This window comes from Anser anser (assembly GCF_964211835.1).
Source record: "Anser anser genome assembly, chromosome: 1".
NCBI lineage: Eukaryota > Metazoa > Chordata > Aves > Anseriformes > Anatidae > Anser > Anser anser.
In genome coordinates, this window is record NC_139720.1 from 26,381,527 (window position 1) to 26,404,245 (window position 22,719).

Consider the following 22,719-nt stretch of genomic DNA (forward strand, 5'->3'; position numbering starts at 1 on the left):
GGTGTAAACACTGCTCTGCAACAATTAAAACATCAGCATGTTATCAGCGCTCTTCTCATCCTAATCCAAAACATAGCACCCTACCAGCTACTATGAGGGAAAATTAACTCTGTCCTAACTGGAACCAGGACACTGAAAAAGAATGAGGAAGTGACTGGAAGGGAACCACCACACTGTAACCTTTATACTCATTAAGGCTAATTAACATTTTAAAAATCACTCCCACCTATAGGGAAATGATACAACAGCTGCCCCCAAATCTATAATCTTCTGATCCCGTAATTCCCTTGCCTAGAAGAGATAAATTATGCCGATCAGAACAACCAATCAGAAACTGTAAAAGGAAGTAATTTTGCAAACAGCTATGTATAAATAACCATGCTTCTAGCTGAGAGTGTGCTTGCTTTGCGAAAGATTGCTAAGAACCTAATTCTGAATTAGAATTCAGGGCGGAATTAGAATAAAGACCTTCATGTGGATTCTGACTCCATGTGCTTTTTGGCTAGGTGAACCAGGCACGAACCTATTCCCTACTAGCGATAATAGAATTGCTTGGCCCTTTACAAAGAAGGAAAGAGATTTTTCCTAAGTAGTCTACAGCCAGAATTCCTCTGAAAACAGGTAAAGTTCACAGAATAATGGGATCATAGAATATCCTGAGTTGAAAGAGATCCATAAAGATTGTTGCATCCTCTCAGTGAAAAACCTTTTCCCAACTCCCAGCCTGACCCTCCCCTGTCCCAGCTCCATGCCATTCCCTCGGGTCCTGTCACTGTCCCCAGAGAGCAGAGCTCAGCGCCTGCCCCTCCACTCCCCTTGTGAGGGAGATGCAGGCTTCCCCTCAGCCTCCCCTCCTCTCGTCTGAACAAACTAAGTGACTTCAGCCACTCCTCATACATCTTCCTCTCTGGACCCTTTGCCATCTTTGTAGTCCTCCTTTCTACACTCTCTGATAGTTTTATGTCCTTCTTATATGGAGGTGCCCAAAGCTGCACACAGTGCTTGAGTTAAGTCCGCGCCAGCACAGAGCAGAGTGGAACAATCCCTTCCCTTGACCAGCTAGCAGTGCTGTGCCTGATGCACTCCACGGTACAGTTGGCTGCCAAGGCATACTGTTGGCTCATATGCAATTTGCTGTTGACCAAAACCCCCAATCTCTTTCTGTGGGGCTGCTCTCCAACCTATCATCTCCCAGTCTATACATATAGCCAGGGTTGCCCCTTCCCAGGTGCAGAATCCAGCCCATGCTCTTGTTAAACTTCTTATTGTTGGTGATTGCCAAGATGTCTAATTTGTCAAGATCTTTCTGCAAAGCCTCTCTACCCTAGACAATTATATTATATACTTGTCAAGATGGACCTTTTGCCCAAAATGAATGGTGAGAAACCATACCAAAATCTTTAATGGAATAAATATATAGATATATCAACTGGCTTCCTGTGATCAGTTAGGTGGGTGACCTTGTCATAAAAGGAAATAAAGTTAATTTTAAGAAGGACCTTTCCCTCATGAACCCCTGTTGACTGTGACCAGTGACCACATTGTCCTTCAGAAGTTTTTCAATAACTCACAAAATAGTTTTCTTCATAATTACCTGGCACTGAATTGAGACTGACAGGCCTGTAACTACCAGGATCTTCTTTCTTGCCCGTCTTGAAAACCGGAAAAACGTTTGCCATCTTCAGACAACTGGGACCTCTCCATATTCTGAAGACAGTTGAAAAATAATTGAGAGAACTCTCGCAATGACGTCGACCAGCTCTCTGAGTACCCTCAGATGAATCAATCGGGCCCCATGGGCTTATATGCATTTAGATGGCACAGCAAATTCCATGCAAGTTTGGAGTTGGCTGAGAGTTTATCGTTACCACAGTCATGGTCCTCCAACTCAGAGCCCATCACTGATGTTGAAGACAGAGGCAAAGAAGGCATTAAACAACTTTTTTACCTATGTCCCTCTTTGTAAGGTGACCACCCTCATCAAGTAAAGGACCAATGTTTTCTCAGGTCCTCCTCTTGCTGTTAACATATTAAAAAAAAAAAAAGAAACTTTTTTATTGTATTCCATAGTACTGGCCAGCTTCACCTCTAATTGAGTTTTGGCTGCATGAATTTTCTTCCTACAAAGGCGAAGAGCATCTCTGTAGTCCTCCAGTGTCACCTGACCTCACTTCCTGCAGTCATACACTTTCTTTTTCCACCTAAGCTCTAGATGAAGATCCCTAATCAGCCTGCTTGACTTCCAACAATTTGGAATTGCCTGAACCTGTGCTCTTAAGAGGCGGTACTTGAGAAGTGACCAGTACTGATGGACCTTCAAAAACAGGTTTCTTGGAGACTTTACTAACTAGTTCCCTGAGTAGCCTGAAGTCTATTCTCCTCAGTGCATTGAATTTTTGGTGGCAGCTTTCCTGTTATCATTAAAGACTTTAAATTCAACTACTTCATGGTCACTATGGCCAAGATGGCCACCAATCACCATTTCACCCATGAGACCCTTTCTGTTCACAAGCAGAAGATCTAGGAGGGCTACAGTTTGTATTCTAATGCTAGTTAACACATTTTAAACAGCCTAACATTTTATATATACATGCTTATTCAACTATATATGTGCATATGTGTGTATATAAAGAAAGCAACAAATAGAATAATAGAATCATAGAATACTGCAAGGCATTTACAGAGGACCACTGTATTTTGAAATACATAGAAAAGAAGCTCCAATCTTTGAAATTGAGAAAAACATGACTGATTTGTGACTACTCCCTTAAAAACCTCCCTAGTGGAAACTAAACAGACAAAAAAAGTAAATATATGGCATAGCAATGGTACCCAGAGATAGAACAAAGAAATGCAAACAATTATTTCATATAATTTAAATGTTATTATTCTTAGACTATTAATATTTTTATTACCAAAATTAATCCTTTCATTAGCTCATGTAAGATTCATACCCCATATTTTTTTTTCTTTCTTTAGCATAAGATTTTTCTGAGTTATCTGCAACTACAGAAATCAATACTTTTAAACACCTAATGCTGCAAAACAAATTTAACCTACACTTTCCAGTCTTTATATTGCATGGATGATTATTTGTTTACCTGCCTTTTAATTACATTAAAAATGCAATGACCAATGGCAATCCTGCATTTTAGGGAGATGTTGCAATTTCATTAAACACCTTAAAATTTATTGCTTATTTGCCTCTTACTGTAGTTACTGAAAAGATAGTTGTTCTTCAGTAATTACTGGTAGGCCAATAAAAGCCTGTTTTTCCTCTAGTTATGGGTCAAAGTTTTATACAGAAAATTAAAAAAATAATAATAAAAAAAAGTTATATATGCAGTACAACTCTCCCTGCCTTTTGCAGAAAGATCTGTACAGACACTGCAAGCCAATTTGCTATTTAAATGTGAGATGAGAAACAAGTGCTTGTAACAACTGCCAGGTGCCAGAATAGGGAAGGGTGGTAAAAAAGAGCTAACTGCATTCAGCAAACTGTTCAATACCAACCCTATCCACTCACCACCACCACCCAAAAAAAAAAAAAAAAAAAAAGAGTAACTGGCTTGTTCTGTAAATAACAGATGCAGCCAGTCAACCACCAGCCGCAGAGAAAGTGTTACCTTACCATTTCTAGCTACTCATTTTAATTAGTTATAAAAAGGCCTCACTTGAAGAGAATAGTTTCTTTAGATCACTCTTCTTTATGTCACTCTTATAGCTACCTGGCAGTTTCTCAGCTTCTCTCAGATGTTTAAAGGACCATTATTATGGGCAATAGCAATAACAGAAGGCTGAGTCTTAAACCACTACAAGGCTTAATTATTAAATGAGCCTTTTACTTTCATTCTATGATATTAAAATTTTAAACTAAGCACACTGAAAATTATTTGTAAGGGAAGATGGTCTCAAGAGTACTGGAAACCACAACCCTTAGACCCAAGACACAACTGAATTTCAAACCTTCCCCCCACCCCCACTGCCAAATTAAAACAAAACAAACAAACAAACAAACAAAACCATTAGAGCATTGTTCCTTAATAATATTACACCACTTAAAGATAAGGAAAGAGTTCTCTCCCCAGCTTGGTACAGTACATAACCCTGTTCTACAGTAAAAAGCAGGTAAAATGGGGTTCATGAGATGTTGCAGGCAATCTGGCTTACTTGCTGGGACTACTTATGTGGGTTTACATATATCATTTATATTTGTTGGATTCATTATGTATTAGCAAATTAACTCTTCAATTTATTATGATTCTATGATTATGAAAGATTTAGTACCTCAGTAATAAAATATACATTCAGATTATCTTTGTTATTGGAATCCTTTTTCTTCCTCTCTTTTCTAGCTTTTTAAAAATTCAAATCCAGTTCTTGTCTTGGAGCAATAGATTTTTAAAAATAAAATGCATACCCCAAGAAGGAGCACAGAAAAGACACAAAATTCTTCATGTTGTATTGCATTCAGGCTATGACTATTCACTCCTCTTGGATTCTACTGGAGTGAAGACTTGCCACTTTCAAGTTCTGGTTACTGACTCTATCTCGGAATTACTATCCTACAGCTCCATGTAATCAGAGAGTACTTTTGCAAACAACAGCCAAGTATCTCCACCTAAAGTTATTACAGAGTATGTGAATTATTTTGTGTAGTGCTTCCTCATCAGCTTCAGGCAAAAAAAGCAGTTGATCACTTTAAAAGGCAAAGCCCATAGAGAATGCTTACATGAACCTCAGAAGTGAAAGCCAGCCCCTTTTAGTCTGAGTAGAAGGCAGTAACAAGCAGCTGGTGGCAAAATCATCCTAAATCACCACAGATGCTTACTAAATAAACATGTATCAACTAGACATCTGGAAGTGGTGTAACAATTGGGCAGCAGCCATTTGTGAAGTTTCCATGAGGGGAAAGCAATTTAGCAGGTTTCACACATGTTCCGTGAGAGAGGTGAGCCACTGGAGCTCAGTGGGAAAACTGCTCTGTAGACACAACAAATGAGGTGGGATTAAGGGTCTGTTCTTATGGCATATTTATGAATAGGGTGAAAATACTGCTAAACAAGCTCACTTCCTTATAAGAGCAAATCTAGCTATGGGAACATAATCTAATTGTGCTAAGAAAGCTGTACTACCATGCAAGGTAGTACCTTTGTTCGCTATCTCTGGTGCAGTGCTACTTTGAGCTGGGATTTTAATAGTGCCTCTGACTAGACTGTCTACTGCACAGTGCTTATATACCTTGGGAAACAAAACCTGCTATTTTCTTAGAAAAATGCATTATCAGAAAAGCCTGATTATCAAAGGTAAGCATTGCGTAGCATTTTATCAGATGCTATAACCTACTGGAAAATAGTTGGCTATTTCAGTGCTGTTCTGCAAGATTGCTCCTGAGGGTTGCTCCAGTAAAGCTGCTTTGATAAAAGTCTGCTCTGAGGTAACTTTTTCGGGAAATCAGGACATTTCTGAAACACTCCATGAACATATATACTTTATGGCATGTCTACTCCTGTGTGTGAAATCAGTCCCACTTAGGACGTGTGCTATAGCCTTTTAGCACATACCATCCATGCCGATACTTACTAATGGGAGGATCATAACATTTTTCAGATGTGAGGTGACCAACATCAGACATCTAATTTATGGATACAAAAAGACACTTATCATAGCCTCACAACAGAAACTGCCATCAACAAAGCCAAAATAATTTCCAAGATATATATACTGTTTCAAAAGTGGGTGAAAGCTCAGGAAGGTGGCTACATATGATCCTCTAAAACTACCTGAAAGAAAGTTGTAGCAAGGTGGGTGTCTCTCTTATCAGGTGACAAGTGATAGGGTAGAAGGAAGTAGCCTCAAGTTGCACCAGGGGAGGATTAGATTGGGTATTAGGAAGAACTTCTTAATGGAAATGGTGGTTAGGCATTGGAATGGGCTGACCAGGGAAGTGGTGAAGTCCCTGTCTCTGCAGGTATTTAAGAGATGTGTGAATATGATGCTTAGGGACATGGCATAGAGGTGGACTTGGTAGTGTTATGTGATGGTTTGAGTTGATGATTTTAGAGGTCTTTTCGAACCTAAATGATTCCATGCCAGGAGGACTGGAACTAGATGATCATTAAGGTCCCTTCCACCCCAAGCAATTTTTATGGATTTTATGAATCTCTTAAATTCTTGTAAAGCAATTTGGCATCAGTTCCCTGGAGCTGGTTTAGCTACCTGCACAACACAGGTGCTGCATTTCAGAGATGCAGCATGCCTAACTGTTCTGGGGCTCATCTATGGAATAAACAATGGAATTTTGAGTATCCCTGTGGTTTTGACAGAGGATATTTTCCCAGACTGACCGTTCAAGAAAACCTAGTCTCCTGAACCCTTCTTCACAGCAGTACGGTTAGTACCCTGAATGGATAGATGCACCTTGCTGCTTGATGAAGGACTCCAACAGCAAGGACAGATTATTTTTTATTGTATAAACAAGGTGTAATCTTTAGAGGCAAATGGTAAAGCAACATGCTGTGCCACTAGGTGGCAAAAAGTGCACATGGAAAGCAGCAACACGTTTCTGAGAGGACAGCTACTCTCTTTACTGAAAGGAATTTGTTCCTTCTTGGGCAGCACAGGCTGGAAGGAAACAAGGCGGTGTGAAAGTCCTGTCCAAGCATGAACTGGTCTTTTGAAAAATCTCTGCCTAATTATGCACCTCTCTCTGCACAGAGCTGGGTTTCTCTTGACTAAGGACCTTGTTCTAATCTTAACAGAAACATTGAACATGGGAAATATAAAACAACTCATGTTGTAAAACTATCTACCACAAAAGTTTAAAAAAGCCTGCAGGTGGACCTGCCACGGAGGTCATGGTGAAGCTTCAAAGACAGGGCACAGCAGAGATAGAGAAACTGTAAGAGACTGTGAAACTCTATGGAGGGAGCAAAAGAAGGGGGCAGGGGGAAGTTCTCATCCCCTGTGAAGGAGTTACTTTGCAAGACCCCTTGTTTGCCTATGGAGTGACTGTGGGACACACCTCTGTGGTGGTTTTACTCAGGTGGGCAGCTGAGCTCCATCACAACCGCTCACTCACTCCCACTCCTCAAAGGGAAAAGGGGGAGAAAATACGATGAAAAGGGCTCAAGGGTTGAGACAAGAACAGGGAGTTCACTCAACAGTTATTGTGAAGGGCAAAACAAACTCAGAGTATGGAAATTAGTAAAATCTATTGGCTATTACTAACAAGCCAGAGAAGTGAGAAACAAAGGAAAGAAACAAAACCAACTTCGTCCCACCCACCCTCTTCCACCTCCTCCCCCTGAGCGGCAGGGGGGAATGGGGGCTGCAATCAGTCCCTGATACTTCGTCTCTGCCGCTCCTTCACCGTCACTCTCTGCCCCTGCTCCATGCGGGGTCCCTCCCATGGGATGCCGTCCTTCTGTCCTGGTTTCAGTTAGAATAATTTTCCTCCTTGTACCTGGTATATTGCTGTGTTTTGGATTTAGGATGAGAATAATGTTGATAACACACTGATGTTTTAATTGTTGCAGAGCAGTGCTTACACTAAGCCAAGGACTTTTCAGCTTCTCGCTCTGTCCTGCCAGCGGGCAGGCTGGGGGTGCAGCAGGAGCTGGGAGGGGACAGACCCAGGACAGCTGACCCCAACTGGCCAAAGGGGTATTCCATACCATCTGATGTCATGCTAAACAATATATAGGGGTGGCTGGCCAGGGTGGGGGGACCAGCTGCTTGGGGATAGGCTGGGCATCGGTCAGTGGCTGGTGAGCAATTTCATTTGAATCACTTGTTTTGTATACATTAGTAGTACTACTACTATTACCATTACTATTTTCCTTTCTTTTCTGTCCTAATAAACTGTCTCAATCTCAACCCACAGGCTTCATTTTTTTCTGATTCTCTCCCCTATCCCATGGAGGGAAGGGCATAGGGTGAGTGAATGGCTGTGTGGTGCTTGGGTGCTGGCCAGGTTTCAACACAACACCTTCCCAAACTGAGGCCACAGCTTCCTCCAGGCCACATCCACCTGCTCCACCGGGGGCTCCTCCACCCATGGGCTACAGGGGGACAGCCTGCTCCGTCGGGGGCCTCTCCATAGGCCACAGGGGAACTTCAGCTCTGGCACCTGCAGCACCTCCTGCCCTCCTTCTGCACTGAGCTTGGTGTCTGCAGGGCTGGTTCTCACTCCTCCCTCTCCCAGCTGATGTTGTTCCACAGTTTTGTTTGTTTGTTTGTCTTCCCTTTCTTAAATATGCTTTCACAGATGCACAAACAGCAATTTTTGGCTCATCTCTGGCCAGCATATGGTCCCTTTGGAGCCAACGGAATCTGGCCCTTATCTAACATGGGGCATCTTCTGGACTCTTCTCACAGAGGCTACCCCTGCAGCGCCCTGCAGATAAAACCTTGCTATGTAAACCCAATACTCCTATAGGAAGAGATCTTCTGCCATTCCTCTGGCAAATTTGGGGAGGGCCCTCTGCACCCACACGGCCTGGAGCACGGGGACACCTTCAGCCGCTGTCACCAACCCAGCGACAGCACTGTGGCAGCACAAGTGAAGAATGGCCCCGCAGGAGCTGGACGTCAGGGGGGACCTGTCCCTGGATGTGGGTACGGTGCTGCCCTGTGCCCGGGAGAGTGTCGGGGTGAGCTAGGACAGCTGCCAGATCAACCACAGCCATGCGGAAGTAATGCTGTGCCCCTGCCAGCGGCGGGAATTAGAGGGAACGGTCAAATGAGTAGGGGAGGGGAGAAGCAAACCCCGGAAGGGAGAAGAAGATGAAGACCCGCACTACATGACATGGTTTATTAAATGCCAAGGTGGGTGACAGAACTTGGAATTAAAGGCAGGCTGTTATGTGCACAGAACCGCCGCATTCATGCCAGCATGGCGGGGCCAATGACTGCTCTTGCTCACTGCCTGGAAACTGCCCGAATTACGGGGCAGAAGGCAAGTGCTCGCAGTCTACTTCCATCTTGGTAGAACTATGGCTTGTTTTCTGGACTGGGACTTCGTCTGCTCCACCTTCATCTGATCACTAATGATATCCAGCTGTGAAAATAGGGAAACGCACAATAAGAGGGGAATGCTGAAGGAAGGAACACGTTTTCACCTCCAACTACAAGCATTTCAGAAGTTACTGAAAGAAATTCCACAGGCTACACACAGAACATCTAAAGGGAACCTGCAAAGGACTATTGCACACCAGTGTTAGACTTAGTCCTCTGCAGCCCTCTTCATCCTCAAGTGTCCCTACTCCCTAAACATTCAAACTAGGCATTTTTTTGAAAACTACTCCTAAAATACAGCTAAAACTACTCCTAAAATACAGAAGGCCCTGCAGAGTGACCTGGACAGGATGGTTCGATGGGCAGAGGCCGATGGGATGAGGTTCAACATGGCTAAGTGCCGGGTCCTGCATTTTGGCCACAACAACCCCATGCAGCACTACAGGCGTGGGGGAGAGTGGCTCAAGAGCTGTGCAGAGGAAAAGGATCTGGGGGTGTTGGTCGATGCTCGCCTGAACGTGAGCCAGCAGTGTGCCCAGGTGTCCAAGAAGGCCAACGGCATCCTGGCTTGTATCAGGAAAAGTGTAGCCAGCAGCACCAGGGAGGTGATTTTTTCCCTGTACTCTGCTCTGGTGAGGCTGCACCTTGAGTACTGTGTTCAGCTTTGGGCTCCTCAGTGCAAGAAGGACATCAAGGCCCTGGAACGTGTCCAGAAAAGGGCTATAAAGCTGGTGAGACCTCAGGGGAGACCTTATTGCTGTCTACAACTACCTGAAAGGAAGGTGTGGGGAGCTGGGGGTCCACCTCTTCTCTCAGGTAACTAGTGACAGGATTGGAGGGAATGGCCTCAAGTTGCACCAGGGGAGGATAAGGTTATAAATGAGGAGACATTTCTTCTCAGAAAGAGCAGTCAGACATTGGAGCTGGTTGCCCAGGGAGGTGGTGGCGTCACCGTCCCTGGAGGTGTTCAAGGAAAGGTTGGACCTGGCGCTTAGGGACGTGGGTTAGTGAGTGACATTGGTAGTAGGGTGATGGTTGGACCAGTGATCTTGAAGGTCTCTTCCAGCCTTAATGATTCTATGATTCTATGATTCTGTACCAGTGCAGAGAACAACACTATATGGGCTGCCGCAGGGAATGTTAACTCCATCCCAGACAGACCCAGTACAACTGGGGCAGGTGCCAGCTCAACCATGGCCACAGGGAAGTAATGCAGTGCCCCTGCCAGCCAGGCACGTTCTCGATGCCTCCTGAGGAGCCCTGCCCCATCGCATGGCCCGAGATCCCCATCCACGCTGCGGAAGAACGTCAACTGAGGCACAAAGAGCTCTTAAGGCAGGAGCCAGAAAGTGCCGCAGTCACTGCTGGACTGTGGGGGGGTGTGGCCCTCCAACTTAAGAGGACACTTGTGACGCCCCTGGTGATGCCCATTGTGACACAATGTGCCACCATCGCTGAGACGCAGTGTATGTGCACCCCTGCCAGCAGGAGTGCTCAGTGCTGTTGCCTCTGCTGTGGGAGCAACAGCGCTGCCCTGGCTGGGAGCCTCGGTGCGTCCCTGCCCTGCCTGGGAGCACCAGGCCACAGCCGCTGCTCGGGGCTCGGCTCCCCTGCCCCTGCGCCTGTCCGTGTCGGACCCAAGCAGGGCCCGCAGGGCTCTGGTGGCCCCAGGTGGGCTTGTGCCCACATCCTTGCTGCAGCATGCAGAGGCTCCTGGGGCTCCTCCACCGGGGCCAGGAGCATCCGATGCCCAGCAGCACTTCCCTGTCCAGAGACAGCGATGCCCACCAGCTGCCAGAGGAGGGCCTGCACGGGCTGCACCGCGCGGCCGCCCGTGGCGACCTGGCCCGGCTGAGGCGGCACTGGTGGCTGAGGAAACGAGGCAAAAACCGTCGAGACCAGGCAAAGCGGTGAGGGGCTGGGGGGTGCGCTTAAAGGCTTGGGGTGGGATCGCTCTCCCGTGGCGTGCGAGCTTCAGCCTGGTGCCGCTGCGTACGCGGCTCTGGCACCAACCCTCCTTCTGCAGCAGGTGTCAGCAAGAGCTGAGGCGATGGAGGGCTGAGGCTGGGCGTTGTCCGGCCAGGCAGCCTCTCGCCCTGAAGTCAGTGGCACTGGACATAGTCGGGAGCACATGCTCCTACCAGCCCTTGGCAAAGCCTTCAGCCCCGTGCAGAGAGACGGCTGAAGCCCAGGGCAGAGTCAGGAGCACGGCAGCAAGGGCACCGCCTCCTCTGGAACCCTGGGTCAGAGCTTATGGGTGTGACCCGTTCAGTGACAAACTGGATCTGATTGATACAGCAGTGCGCGACGGGTTAAGAAGAAGGTTACTCAGAGGCATAGAGTGGTAACCAGGCTAGAGTAAGAGAAAGTGGGAACCACTAAGGAGGAGTTGTTAGGCTCGGATGGGCCTATAGAGGGCTACGCGTGATCAAAAGGAATGCACCAACCAGAAGTCTGTAACTATGTTTGCCAGCCACGTGCAGCGCGTGGAGGGGCTCAGAAAAACTATGTAAGATCTGGCATTGGGACAATAAAGGGTCTCCATTTCTCGACTATCTTGGAGCCCGTGTCGTCATTCCCTTCAAGAGCTGATCACTGAGAGGGCTTTTCCCTCTCAGCTGGCAGAGGGGAACAATCCAGCTTTGCTTGGAATTGCTGGGGCGGCTCGAGCGCTGCTTGAAGGGTGTGCTGCCGACCGCCACTGCCCTGTCCTCTCCCTGTGGGGTTGTTTAGCAGCCGCTCGGGCATTAGCAGTTCTCTCCTGTCCTGTGGGTGATCAGCGTCAGGGCATTCACCGCCCTTCTGCCGCTCGAGTGATTGTGGAAAAACTTGGAGACTTACACTGACTTCGCACTCTTCATGGAGTTCCACAGCCTCCAAAGCTTACGTTCTGCTTGGCATTGGCAAGTGGAGACTTGTGGCCCTGCGCGTGTTCCACAGCCAGAAGTGATTTGGGGCATTGCCTGCCTGTGGAAAGCTAATTTATTTTGGTTTTAGGACACCGCTGCACCTTGCTTGTGCGAACGGCCATGCAGACGTTGTTCGATTCCTGGTGCAAGAGAAGTGCCTGCTGAACCTTTGTGACAACACTGGCAGATCGCCACTCATGATGGTATGTGGAACACGTTACTCTGCTCTAAGTGGGGCTTTATCAATTGTGCTTCAAATGACAAGTGTCTTGCCGCATTCTTCACACCGACCTGTAGAGAAACATGAAAGTTGTAATCGGCACGTAATAGGCATACACTAGCTCATCTCGGAAGACGCTCTTATCTTCCAGCACTGGGAAGCTGCTGTAGCTGTGACAGAGTGAAACACGGCACAAGTCCTTCCTTTTCTTTGTGTTGTTTGCAGGCAGTGGAGAGCCAGCATGAAGAATGCGTGGCGATTCTGCTAGAGCACCGTGCCGACCCAAACCTGGAAGGTTACAGAGGCAAGTCTGCCCTTCACCTGGCTGCCGCAGCTCCTAACACGTCTCTAGCAGAGATGTTAGTTGAGCATGGTGCACACCTTGAAGCAAAGGACTGGGTAAGTTTTGAATTTGGGCAGCACTGCTCTTTGGGAAAGGCACTTAATTCGTCTGGGTTGTTCTGACGGGCATTCTTTATCCTTTCAGGAGGGAAATACCCCGCTTCTTCTTGCCATCTCCAGCCATCATAAAGAGATGGTAAAGTTTCTTCTTCAAAAAGGAGCGAAGTCGTGTGATAAAAATGAGTTTGGAAGGTGAGGCATTGCTCCAAAGTGCATGTGGCTCTCCTTAGCATTGTCACTGGAATGAACAGGAGAAGGAGAGTCAGTGTTGTCCAAGAGACAATGGGCATCAAGTGAAACAAGAGGCCTTCCCACAGCTGCTTAGGAGAAACCCTCTCAGCATGAGGAAGGTTAATCAGGGGAGCAGGTGGCACCAGGGGTTTGAGCAGCCTCCATCCTATGAGGCTTTGAAGAGCAGAGTGGAAGAAGCCTTGAGCAACGTGCTCTGGCCTCGTGGCTGAGTCTGCTCTGGGGAGGCGGCTGGCCAGGAGCTGTCTGGAGGTGCCTTCCAGCCTCAGTCCTCCAGCACTCCCCTGTGTGTGGCTTTGCTTTCCCTGTGCTTGTAGGAATCGGGGAGGGAATTGTTTGGGGAGGAAACAGGGATTAGAATAACAACAACACAGAGCCTGCAAATGCTGCTATGTTTCATACCATCTTTTGGATGCTTTAGGACTGCTCTTATGCTTGCCGCTTCTGCTGGGGAAATGGATGTAATAGAGCTACTTCTTTCCTACGGTGCCAACATTACTTGCAAAGATATCGCTGGCTACACGGCGGTGGATTATGCTCTCCAGTCAGGACACGTTGGGTGAGTGTTTTGTATGTCGCTGTTAGAGCGGCTGAGTTGTCAGAGTGTCCGTGCTGATTTGTCACCCTCTGCGGTAGCTGCAGAAATTTTAATGAAAAGAAAATTAGAAATCCTGCTTGTGTTACTACACCCAGTTCCACACCACTGAAAAGGAAAGAGGCACTTTTTCTTTCAGTGTTACGTCACTGTTAGAGCGGCTGAGTTGTCAGAGTGTCCGTGCTGATTTGTCACCCTTTGTGATAGATGCACAAAGGCTTAACGATATCTTCAGACCTTTCTTGAAGCTGGGCTCGGTGATGTCTTCTCATAAATCACCTTCCCAAGTCAAGAGAGGATTTGGAAGTAGAGGAGAACTTCCACCCACAAGGCTTTCTTAGAAATCCCGCTTGTGTTGCTAAGCCCGATTCCGCTCCACTGACCAGGAAAGAGGCACCTTTTCTTTCAGTGGGGATCTTACCAGTGTCCCTTTAGATAAACCCTCAAAGAGATCCCTGGTGGTGTAGCAGGTCCACCATCATGGGGAGACTGACACCGCACACAGACAGTTCTGAACTGGTTCCAAGTCAGTTGCTGTCCTAGGCAAGAGCAAGGATACTAGGCAAGGATGTTTTGGATCTGACTGCCTGTATGTTCTCTCTTTCTGCGTGTAGCCTTTGCAAGAAACTGGTAGAACATGCACGCTGTGAAAAGACGGGACAAGCTTCTGCTGGCGCTGCACAAGACACAGCAGTCCCCAGCAGATTCTGCTCTCTGAGGACTGAGCGTTTTTTATTGAGCGCACTTGCTTTGGATGGAGAAGGTAGGATCCTGAAGTGTGGAAGAGCTGATGAGGACAACTAATGTGGCCTGATGTCAGACCGCTTCCCGTATTTGGGGGCAGGGCTTGACTGGCAGGGAAAAGCAGAGTGCCAGGAATGCTCACACTGTCTCGCTTCGTCCATCCCTTGTAGGTGCCCTGCCAGCTGTAGGAGCAGAGCAGGAGGAAGAGGCTGAATTGCCCTGGGATCGCAAGGTACTTTCTGTGAAGGACCCACTGGGCTCCCATTTGGCTCGCTTACTTTGGGGCAAGTTTACCTCTGGGCTCGCTTACCTCTGTTGCTGCCTCTGCCACTTGTTTGTGACTGGGGCCCTTGAACTACTTGTGCTCCAGCCCAGCTGCTCAGTTTGCACTGGGTTGGTGAAACTGCTGGGAGAACTGGGTCTCGCTGCAGCTGGCCTTTCAGTTAGAGTTCCAGTCTAGGGGAAGCATATTCTACATAATGAAGCAGCAAAGATTATTCCTGCTGCTTAAAATCTTCTGAGCTTCTCAAAGGAACTGGCCTTGAGTGGATTATTGCTTTTGACCATATGCCACCAGCCTTCCAATAACCTTTAGATGGACGATTTTTAGGCCAACAACCAAGGGATACTAGAGAATAGCTCATACAAAGAGCTGCTGATCGTTGAAGCTAAGAAAAATGGGGAGGGTTTCCCAGCTGTGCAGATGCCTGGTACTGGTGTGCTTCCGACCCTTCATTTCACTCAGAAGACTAACCTAATAGTAGAACGAAAACTAAAAGCATGGCTCATATTCTCATGTTCTCACTGACTTTTTTACACCCACGGAACCCCCTTTCTTTAGGATCAAGACAGACAGCTGCAGCTAGAGCTTCCTGATGTTCTTCAGAGACTATTCATGTCAGAAGCCACACCTGAATATCCTGAGAGCCAGCACAGTGATATGGAGAAAGGCATACAATGCTTGCGAGCGCAACTGAACAGACTTAAAGCTGAGGTATGGAAAGACTGCACTATAGGGATAAATCTCAGCGTGGTTGCCCTTTCTCTTCCCTTCTTCCCCTCTCTGCTGGTGACCAACACAATGGGCTCTTTGGGGAGCTTTTCACAAGCAGGAGGGGCAAGGCCGTGCATTAGGAGCCACCTTCTGGTGGGTAGGTATGACCAGAGTAGTTTACTGTCTGTAAAAACTGGCTTCTAACAAAGGTTGGTCAAGCTCCTAGGAGACCTGGGCCTCGCTGCAGCTGGCCTTTCAGTTAGAGTTCCAGTCTAGGGGAAGCATATTCTACATAATGAAGCAGCAAAGATTATTCCTGCTGCTTAAAATCTTCTGAGCTTCTCAAAAGGGCTGGCCGGGAGTGGACTGTTGCTTTTCACCATACTTCACCAGTGCTCTGGTAACCTCTATGTGGCAATTCTTAACGCCAACAACGAAGAGATACCAGAGAATAGCATTGAGGGCTTGCAGCTCTGCTTTCAGCGTGCATTCCTTGGCCGCGAGCATGTTCTCAGAAGCAGCAGGGAGATTCCAGGCCATGCTTAAGCTCTGGCAGAACGAAGTCTGGCTTCTGCTTTACAACTGCTGAAATGCCATTGGAGGCAACAATAGTTCTGCAGATTCCATTCTCCACTGCCCGCCTTTATGCGTAGGTAGAAAGCCCCTGCCCAGTCTCTCAGGCTATGTTCCAAGAAGAGAAAAAACGTTAAGCCTTCCCTCTGTTTTAAGAAACAGAAACCCTCACAAAGAGCTGCTGATAGTTGAGGCTAAGAAAGATGGAGAGAGGTCCCCAGCTGTGCCTGGTGGTGGTGCACTTCCAATCCTTTGTTTCAGTCAGAAGACTGACCTAGTTGTAGAACCTAATGAGTAAAAGCACAGCTCATATTCCCATGTTCTCACTGACTTTGTCATGCTCGACCACTCTCTTGGTGAAGAACCTTTTCCTGATAGGTGTTTTCCTGATAGACAGCCTGAACCACCCCTGTCGCAGCCTCAGGTCCAATCGCTGGTCACCACAGACAAGAGATCGGCGCCTGGCTCTTTGCTCCCCCTCATGAGGAAGTTGTAGACCATGATGAGATATCCCCTCAGTTTCCTCTTCTCCAGGCTGAACAATCCAAGTGACTTCAGCCACTTCTCATACGTCTTCCCCTCTCGACCCTTTACCATCTTTGTTGCCCTCCATTGGACACTAACAGCTTTATATCTTTCTTATACTGTGGCGCGCAAAACTGCACACAGTGCTCAACATGAGGCCTCGCCAGCGCAGAGCAGAGCAGGACAATCAGTTCCCTTGACTGGCTAGCAAGGCCGTTCTTGATGTGCCCCAGGATGCGGTTGGCCTTCCTGGCCACCAAGGCACACTGCTGGCTCATGTTCAGCTTGCTGTCGATCAAAACCCCGATATCCCTTTCTGCGGGGCTGCCCTCCAGCATCTTTTCCCCGGTCTGTATGTATAGCCAGGGTTGCCCCTTCCCAGGTGCATAATCCAATGCTTGCTCTTGTTGAACTTCACATTCTTGATGATTGCCCAGCTCTCTAATTTCTCCAGATCTCTCTGCAAGGCCTCACCTCTCTTGACAGTCAACAGTTCCACCTGATTTGGTATCATCCGTGAACTTGCTCAAAAGAACTTCAAGTCCTTAATCCAAGTCATTTATAAAAAAATTGAAGAGGACTGGTCCTAAAATGGAGCCTTGGGGAACTTCACTAGTAACAGATCTCCAGCCTGATTATGCAATGTATCTCTTCTGTTTTGAAAGTGTCAGTGTGAGAGATCGGAAGAGAAGAAGCTGATCGAGTTGAAATGCCCAGTCGAAGTGCGCCTCGAGCAGGAAATGAAAAGAAACAGCGAACTGCAGAGAGAATGTCACAGGTATGGCATGTTAGCACTTTAAAGAGAGATCCCATAGAGTAGAAATCAAGCTTCATGGAGGCTGAATGTAAAAATAGGTGAGGGTAACTGTCTGTGAGCAAATTCAAGCCTCACGCTAGGTCTTACAAGGCTCTTCTGTACACGTGCCTATGGTTTTACAGAGCTGCCAAAAGAACTTCAAGTGCAGGTTGCCCTGCAATTCTCCTGGGAGGGCAGGAAGTCCCTTCTCCATTTATTCCTCCGTTCAGGTGCAAGGTGGACCCTCCAAGTGATCTGTGGCACTGGAATGCTGTTTTTTCTCATTAACTCCTGGTCTGTCAAGCGTGTTAAAGAAGAAGCAAGGCTTCTCTATGCTGTTTATGTCTGAGAATGTGAAACAGGCTGGTAGTTCCTTCACCTCCTACCTCATTGTTTTCTTGACTAATTTGCTGCACAGGTTAAGGAGGCTTCTGAACGGAGCTCTGCAGAAACTAAGAGAATATGAGGCCAGAGAAAGAGAGCCCCAGTTCACTACTGCAAGAGACATGATGAGCAGCTGCTCTGAAGGGGCCAGTGAAGCTGATAAATTAACAGCAAAGGTGAGCTCTGGATTCTGCAGGATTTTGTGGTTTCTTTTTTTGTCTGTTAATGTCCATACCTCTGTTGTTCTTTTCTATGCTCCTTCTTGTATTGTGAGATGTCTGTTCTCTACTTGATGCTCCTTCTGTTGTCATACATAGCAGGTATTGCAGAAGGAGTCAAGTGCCCTTGTGGTGGCTCATTCTTAGTCCAAAGGCTCGTAGCATTCTCGTGGCTTCACTGCCATTAGAAGAGTTCTCTTAAATGACAGGGAATGGCATTGTGTTTAGGCAGTGTAAAATGAAGATTAAGTTTCCGGGTTTTTGTTTGTTTTTATTTTTTGTTTGTGTTTGTTTTGAGGGATTTTTGTTTGTTCGTTTTCTATCTATTTATAAAAGGCAGGAACCTCCCGAGTGTATTTTTAGAAGGTGTAGAAAAGGTGTATTTCTGGGGGAGAAGAGTAAGACAGCATCACAGCTGGCCTTTGGGACTTAATGGGACATCTGCTATATCCTCCGTATCCTTGCAACTAAACATCAGCTTTGACCTAGAGAGAAAATGCCTTCCTCCAGCAGTTCTGTCAAAGTGGCCTCCTGAGGCACTGTTTCCAAAGCTTTCAGAGTAAGGGCAGGAAGAGTATTTGTTGCTCGTGCCTAGTCCGTTCTGCACTGCAGCGCTTCCCTCCACACACAATAGGCATTCTTTCTGGTGTCTGGGTAGAGGTGTGTTTGATGTCCCATGAGCAGAGGAGCATTTTGGGCAAGAGCGTCCCTAGCAAAAGAACCGAGGAAGGATGGAAACTTGGGGAATCCTGTCAGCAAAGATCTTAAAGCTGTTCTTCTCTTAAAAGACGAGCCTGCCTTTACTTTGCTTTTAATACCGAGTCAGAAGGTGACAAAGACCATCTTGACGCCCTACCCCTTTATGCATTGCTCTCCACAGCTCAATGAACTTTCGCAGCAGCTGGAGATGGAGTCTGGAAAACGCAGGCAGCTAGAAGCACAAAATTGCGACCTGCAAGAAGAGCTGTCTGCTCTGCGTGGGTCTCAGGAAAAACTGGAGAAGAGCAATGGCCAGCTGCAAGAAGAGGTGGCATGCATCAAAGCTCTTCTGAAGACTTACAAGGTGGGTCACAGGCAAAAGCAACAGCATGAGACAGAGATAAGAAAGAGCCTGACAAGGAACAAGTGCTCGGACCAGAAGTCGCAGGTGATGTTTGTATTTGGGGTCTTGCCCCTCATTCTTTCTGTGAGGCGTTGTTCTCCACAGGCACAGAAGTCCCTGTGAATTGTGTATGGAGCCTTTGGAAAAGGCTTACAAGCAGAGGACTGTCTTACAGAGACAGAAGTGTCTTAGCACTGACTCTGAAGTAAGAACAGAGTGCTGAGAACTGGTGTCCTCCAGACTAAAATGAATGGTTGACCTGTGGGAGTTTCCGGCTTCTGCCTTCACTGCTGGTGGTAGTGAGGAGGCAAGTGGCCTCCCCTGAGTGAGGCTGGGCCCTTGAAACTGGCTATGCAAAAGGTAAAGGTGAGCTCTGGATTCTGCACGCTTTTGTGATTTCTTTTTTTGTCTATTCATGTCCATACCTCTGTTGTTCTTTTCTATGGTCCTTCTTGTATTGTGAGTTGTCTGTTCTCTCCTTGATGCTCCTTCTGTTGTCATACATAGCAGGTGAACGCAGAGCAGTTGTCATTGTGGGTCAAAATGAACGTGCAGAGCAGTATCTGCAAGGGCACACTGAGGGCAGGCTGCTCTGTGGAGGAAGGACGAGCTGAGAGTCACAGCAAGGATGGCGGGCTCAGTGGCTTCACAGGCCATGGCACAGGTCCACAGCATTTTCCGGGTCTGGCAGGTGGAACTCCACCTGTCTGAAGTTGGCTTTGCCCAAGATCACTTCCATAGCCCTGTCTTAGGAGTTGAGCCAGTGATGCTTTTGTAACTTACCGCTCACCAGCAGCTGTCTCAACCCGTCTTTCCCTAGCCATGGGCACCCTGAAGTAGAGGTCCAAGAAGTGCTTTTGAGCTGCCGTGGGTGTCTTGTTCAGGTGCATGGAACCCTTGATCTAGATTTCCCCTGGTTACTGAGAGGTGCTGCTAAGGCACACATGTGCTTTAGAAGGTATTGTAGAAGGAGTCAAGTGCCCTTGTGGTGGCTCATTCTTAGTCCAAAGGCTCGTAGCATTCTCGTGGCTTCACTGCCATTAGAAGAGTTCTCTTAAATGACAGGGAATGGCATTGTGTTTAGGCAGTGTAAAATGAAGATTAAGTTTCCGGGTTTTTGTTTGTTTTTTATTTTTTGTTTGTGTTTGTTTTGAGGGATTTTTGTTTGTTCGTTTTCTATCTATTTATAAAAGGCAGGAACCTCCCGAGTGTATTTTTAGAAGGTATAGAAAAGGTGTATTTCTGGGGGAGAAGACTAAGACAGCATCGCAGCTGGCCTTTGGGACTTAATGGGACATCTGCTATATCCTCCGTATCCTTGCAACCAAACATCAGCTTTGACCTAGAGAGAAAATGCGTTCCTCCAGCAGTTCTGTCAAAGTGGCCTCCTGAGGCACTGTTTCCAAAGCTTTCAGAGTAAGGGCAGGAAGAGTATTTGTTGCTCGTGCCTAGTCCGTTCTGCACTGCAGCGCTTCCCCACACACACAATAGGCATTCTTTCTGGTGTCTGGGTAGAGGTGTGTTTGATGTCCCATGAGCAGAGGAGCATTTTGGGCAAGAGCGTCCCTAGCAAAAGAACCGAGGAAGGATGGAAACTTGGGGAATCCTGTCAGCAAAGATCTTAAAGCTGTTCTTCTCTTGAAAGACGAGCCTGCCTTTACTTTGCTTTTAATACCGAGTCAGAAGGTGACAAAGACCATCTTGATGCCCTACCCCTTTATGCATTGCTCTCCACAGCTCAATGAACTTTCGCAGCAGCTAGAGATGGAGTCTGGAAAACGCAGGCAGCTAGAAGCACAAAATTGCGACCTGCAAGAAGAGCTGTCTGCTCTGCGTGGGTCTCAGGAAAAACTGGAGAAGAGCAATGGCCAGCTGCAAGAAGAGGTGGCATGCATCAAAGCTCTTCTGAAGACTTACAAGGTGGGTCACAGGCAAAAGCAACAGCATGAGACAGAGATAAGAAAGAGCCTGACAAGGAACAAGTGCTCGGACCAGAAGTCGCAGGTGATGTTTGTATTTGGGGTCTTGCCCCTCATTCTTTCTGTGAGGCGTTGTTCTCCACAGGCACAGAAGTCCCTGTGAATTGTGTATGGAGCCTTTGGAAAAGGCTTACAAGCAGAGGACTGTCTTACAGAGACAGAAGTGTCTTAGCACTAACTCTGAAGTAAGAACAGAGTGCTGAGAACTGGTGTCCTCCAGACTAAAATGAATGGTTGACCTGTGGGAGTTTCCGGCTTCTGCCTTCACTGCTGGTGGTAGTGAGGAGGCAAGTGGCCTCCCCTGAGTGAGGCTGGGCCCTTGAAACTGGGTATGTGTGACTGATGGGGGGATGGTTCTCTTCTTCTTTGTGGTGATGGAAATTTCATTATCTGCTTCAGACACGGGCAGCCTCTCCAGACATGCAAGAACTGACAAGATCCCCTCCTTGTGCTTCTCTGAGAAAGAACCTAAAGCACAGAAGCAGAGATGCTGACTCTGAAGAGGAGGATGGAGGGAGAAAGACACCACAAGAGCATACTTTTCCAGATGAGTCCATTCAGGCAAAACTGGAAAGGTACAAGCGCTACTATCTGGAGGAACAAAAGCTCAGAGAAGGTCTAGAAAATGACCTGCAAAGGTATGTCCAGACTGGGTTTTGGAGTGAAAGCAAGATGCTGCTTTTTCCTTGTACGTTCTCCTCCTAAAATCCCTCTTGTATACCTGACCAACATTACGTCAGTAAATATGCCTATAGTCACTCTCATAGTCACTCTCTGCCTGGGGCCTGCTCCTGCGGGGGCTCTCCATGGGCCGCAGCCTCCTCCAGGCCACATCCACCTGCTCCACCGGGGGCTCCTCCACAGGCTGCAGCATGGAGATCCTGGACTCTTCTCACAGAGGCCAACCCTGCAGCCCGTTACAGCCAAAACCTTGCCACGTACACCCAGTACAGCGATGTAAGGCAGAAAAGAGGAACTGCATGTCCTATTGTCATGACAACAAACTAAGAATGCTTAAAGAAGTAGGAGCCTTCTAGATAGTAGAATCTGATTCTGTGAAGTCTACGGCTTTGGCTGCCATTTCAGCAGCATGTCTGAGATTTGAGATTTCCTTAGGCAGGGGAGGATATCCCTGACTCTTTATGCAGGTGATGCATCTTCCAGAAGAAGCCACATAAATACACAGCATTGGCGGTACTTTTCCACAATGGATGCAAGCTCTCCAAAAACCTCAAATCAAATGATGTTTTTGTGTTTAGATGCCATTAATCCCTTCCACTCTCAGAAGTCGAATGTTGGTCAAAGACCTGGAGAGTAGCTTTGCCAAACTGTAACCAAATATAATTCTTGCATGCATCTGACTTTTTCAGAGCTCGTCAGCGTCTAGACGAAAACAACGCTAAGCTCCACCGGAAGCACCACTGAAGCCTGCGTGGCTCAGGTCAGCATTCATAAATGTTATTCTCAACCCCTCTTAAAGCATATCTGTGAGCAAGCTTACGCTTCTGAGCCTCAAGTTAGAATCCCTTTGTGGTTCCAAAACACACCTTCTTTATGCTAAAACAACTGCTAAGCATCAGAAGAGTACACAACTGTATGGGGGCGGGCTGAAGACCTCTGGTCATTGGGGGGTGTGCAAAATACAGAGTGCCCTTCTTCTTGGCACTGGCACTGGAACCAACTTGGCACTGGAAATGCTTGGCACTGGAACCAACTTGGCACTGGAAATGCTGTGCATTTCCAATTACCAGCACACTGGTAATTGGAGGTGAAAAGGTGTTCCTGCCTTGTGCATTTTCTTCTTATTGTGTGTTTCCCTGTTTTCACAGTTGGATATCATTACTGATCAGATGAAGGCGGAGCAGACAAAGTCCCAGTCCAGAAAACAAGCCATAGTTCTACCAAGATGGAAGATGACTGCCAACACTTGCCTTCTGCCCCATAATTCGGGCAGTTTCCAGGCCGTGAGCAAAAGCAGCCATTGCCCCCACCACGCTGGCAAGAACGCAGC

General features: G+C 47.1%; 1 protein-coding gene across 1 annotated transcript; it reads left to right on the forward strand.

Annotated features, from left to right (window-relative positions):
• The first annotated feature begins 4,872 nt into the window (after positions 1-4,872).
• On the forward strand, positions 4,873-22,355 carry LOC310885887 (uncharacterized protein). The gene is made up of 13 exons (XM_083809688.1): positions 4,873-4,951; positions 7,886-7,937; positions 12,016-12,130; positions 12,373-12,546; positions 12,635-12,741; positions 13,220-13,357; positions 14,008-14,156; positions 14,308-14,369; positions 14,979-15,131; positions 16,895-17,007; positions 17,444-17,585; positions 18,508-21,346; positions 22,079-22,355. The coding sequence occupies exons 3-12, from the start codon at positions 12,125-12,127 to the stop codon at positions 18,850-18,852; spliced, it is 1,389 nt and encodes a 462-aa protein (XP_083665814.1). The 5' UTR covers positions 4,873-4,951; positions 7,886-7,937; positions 12,016-12,124; the 3' UTR covers positions 18,853-21,346; positions 22,079-22,355.
• The last annotated feature ends 364 nt before the right edge of the window (positions 22,356-22,719 follow it).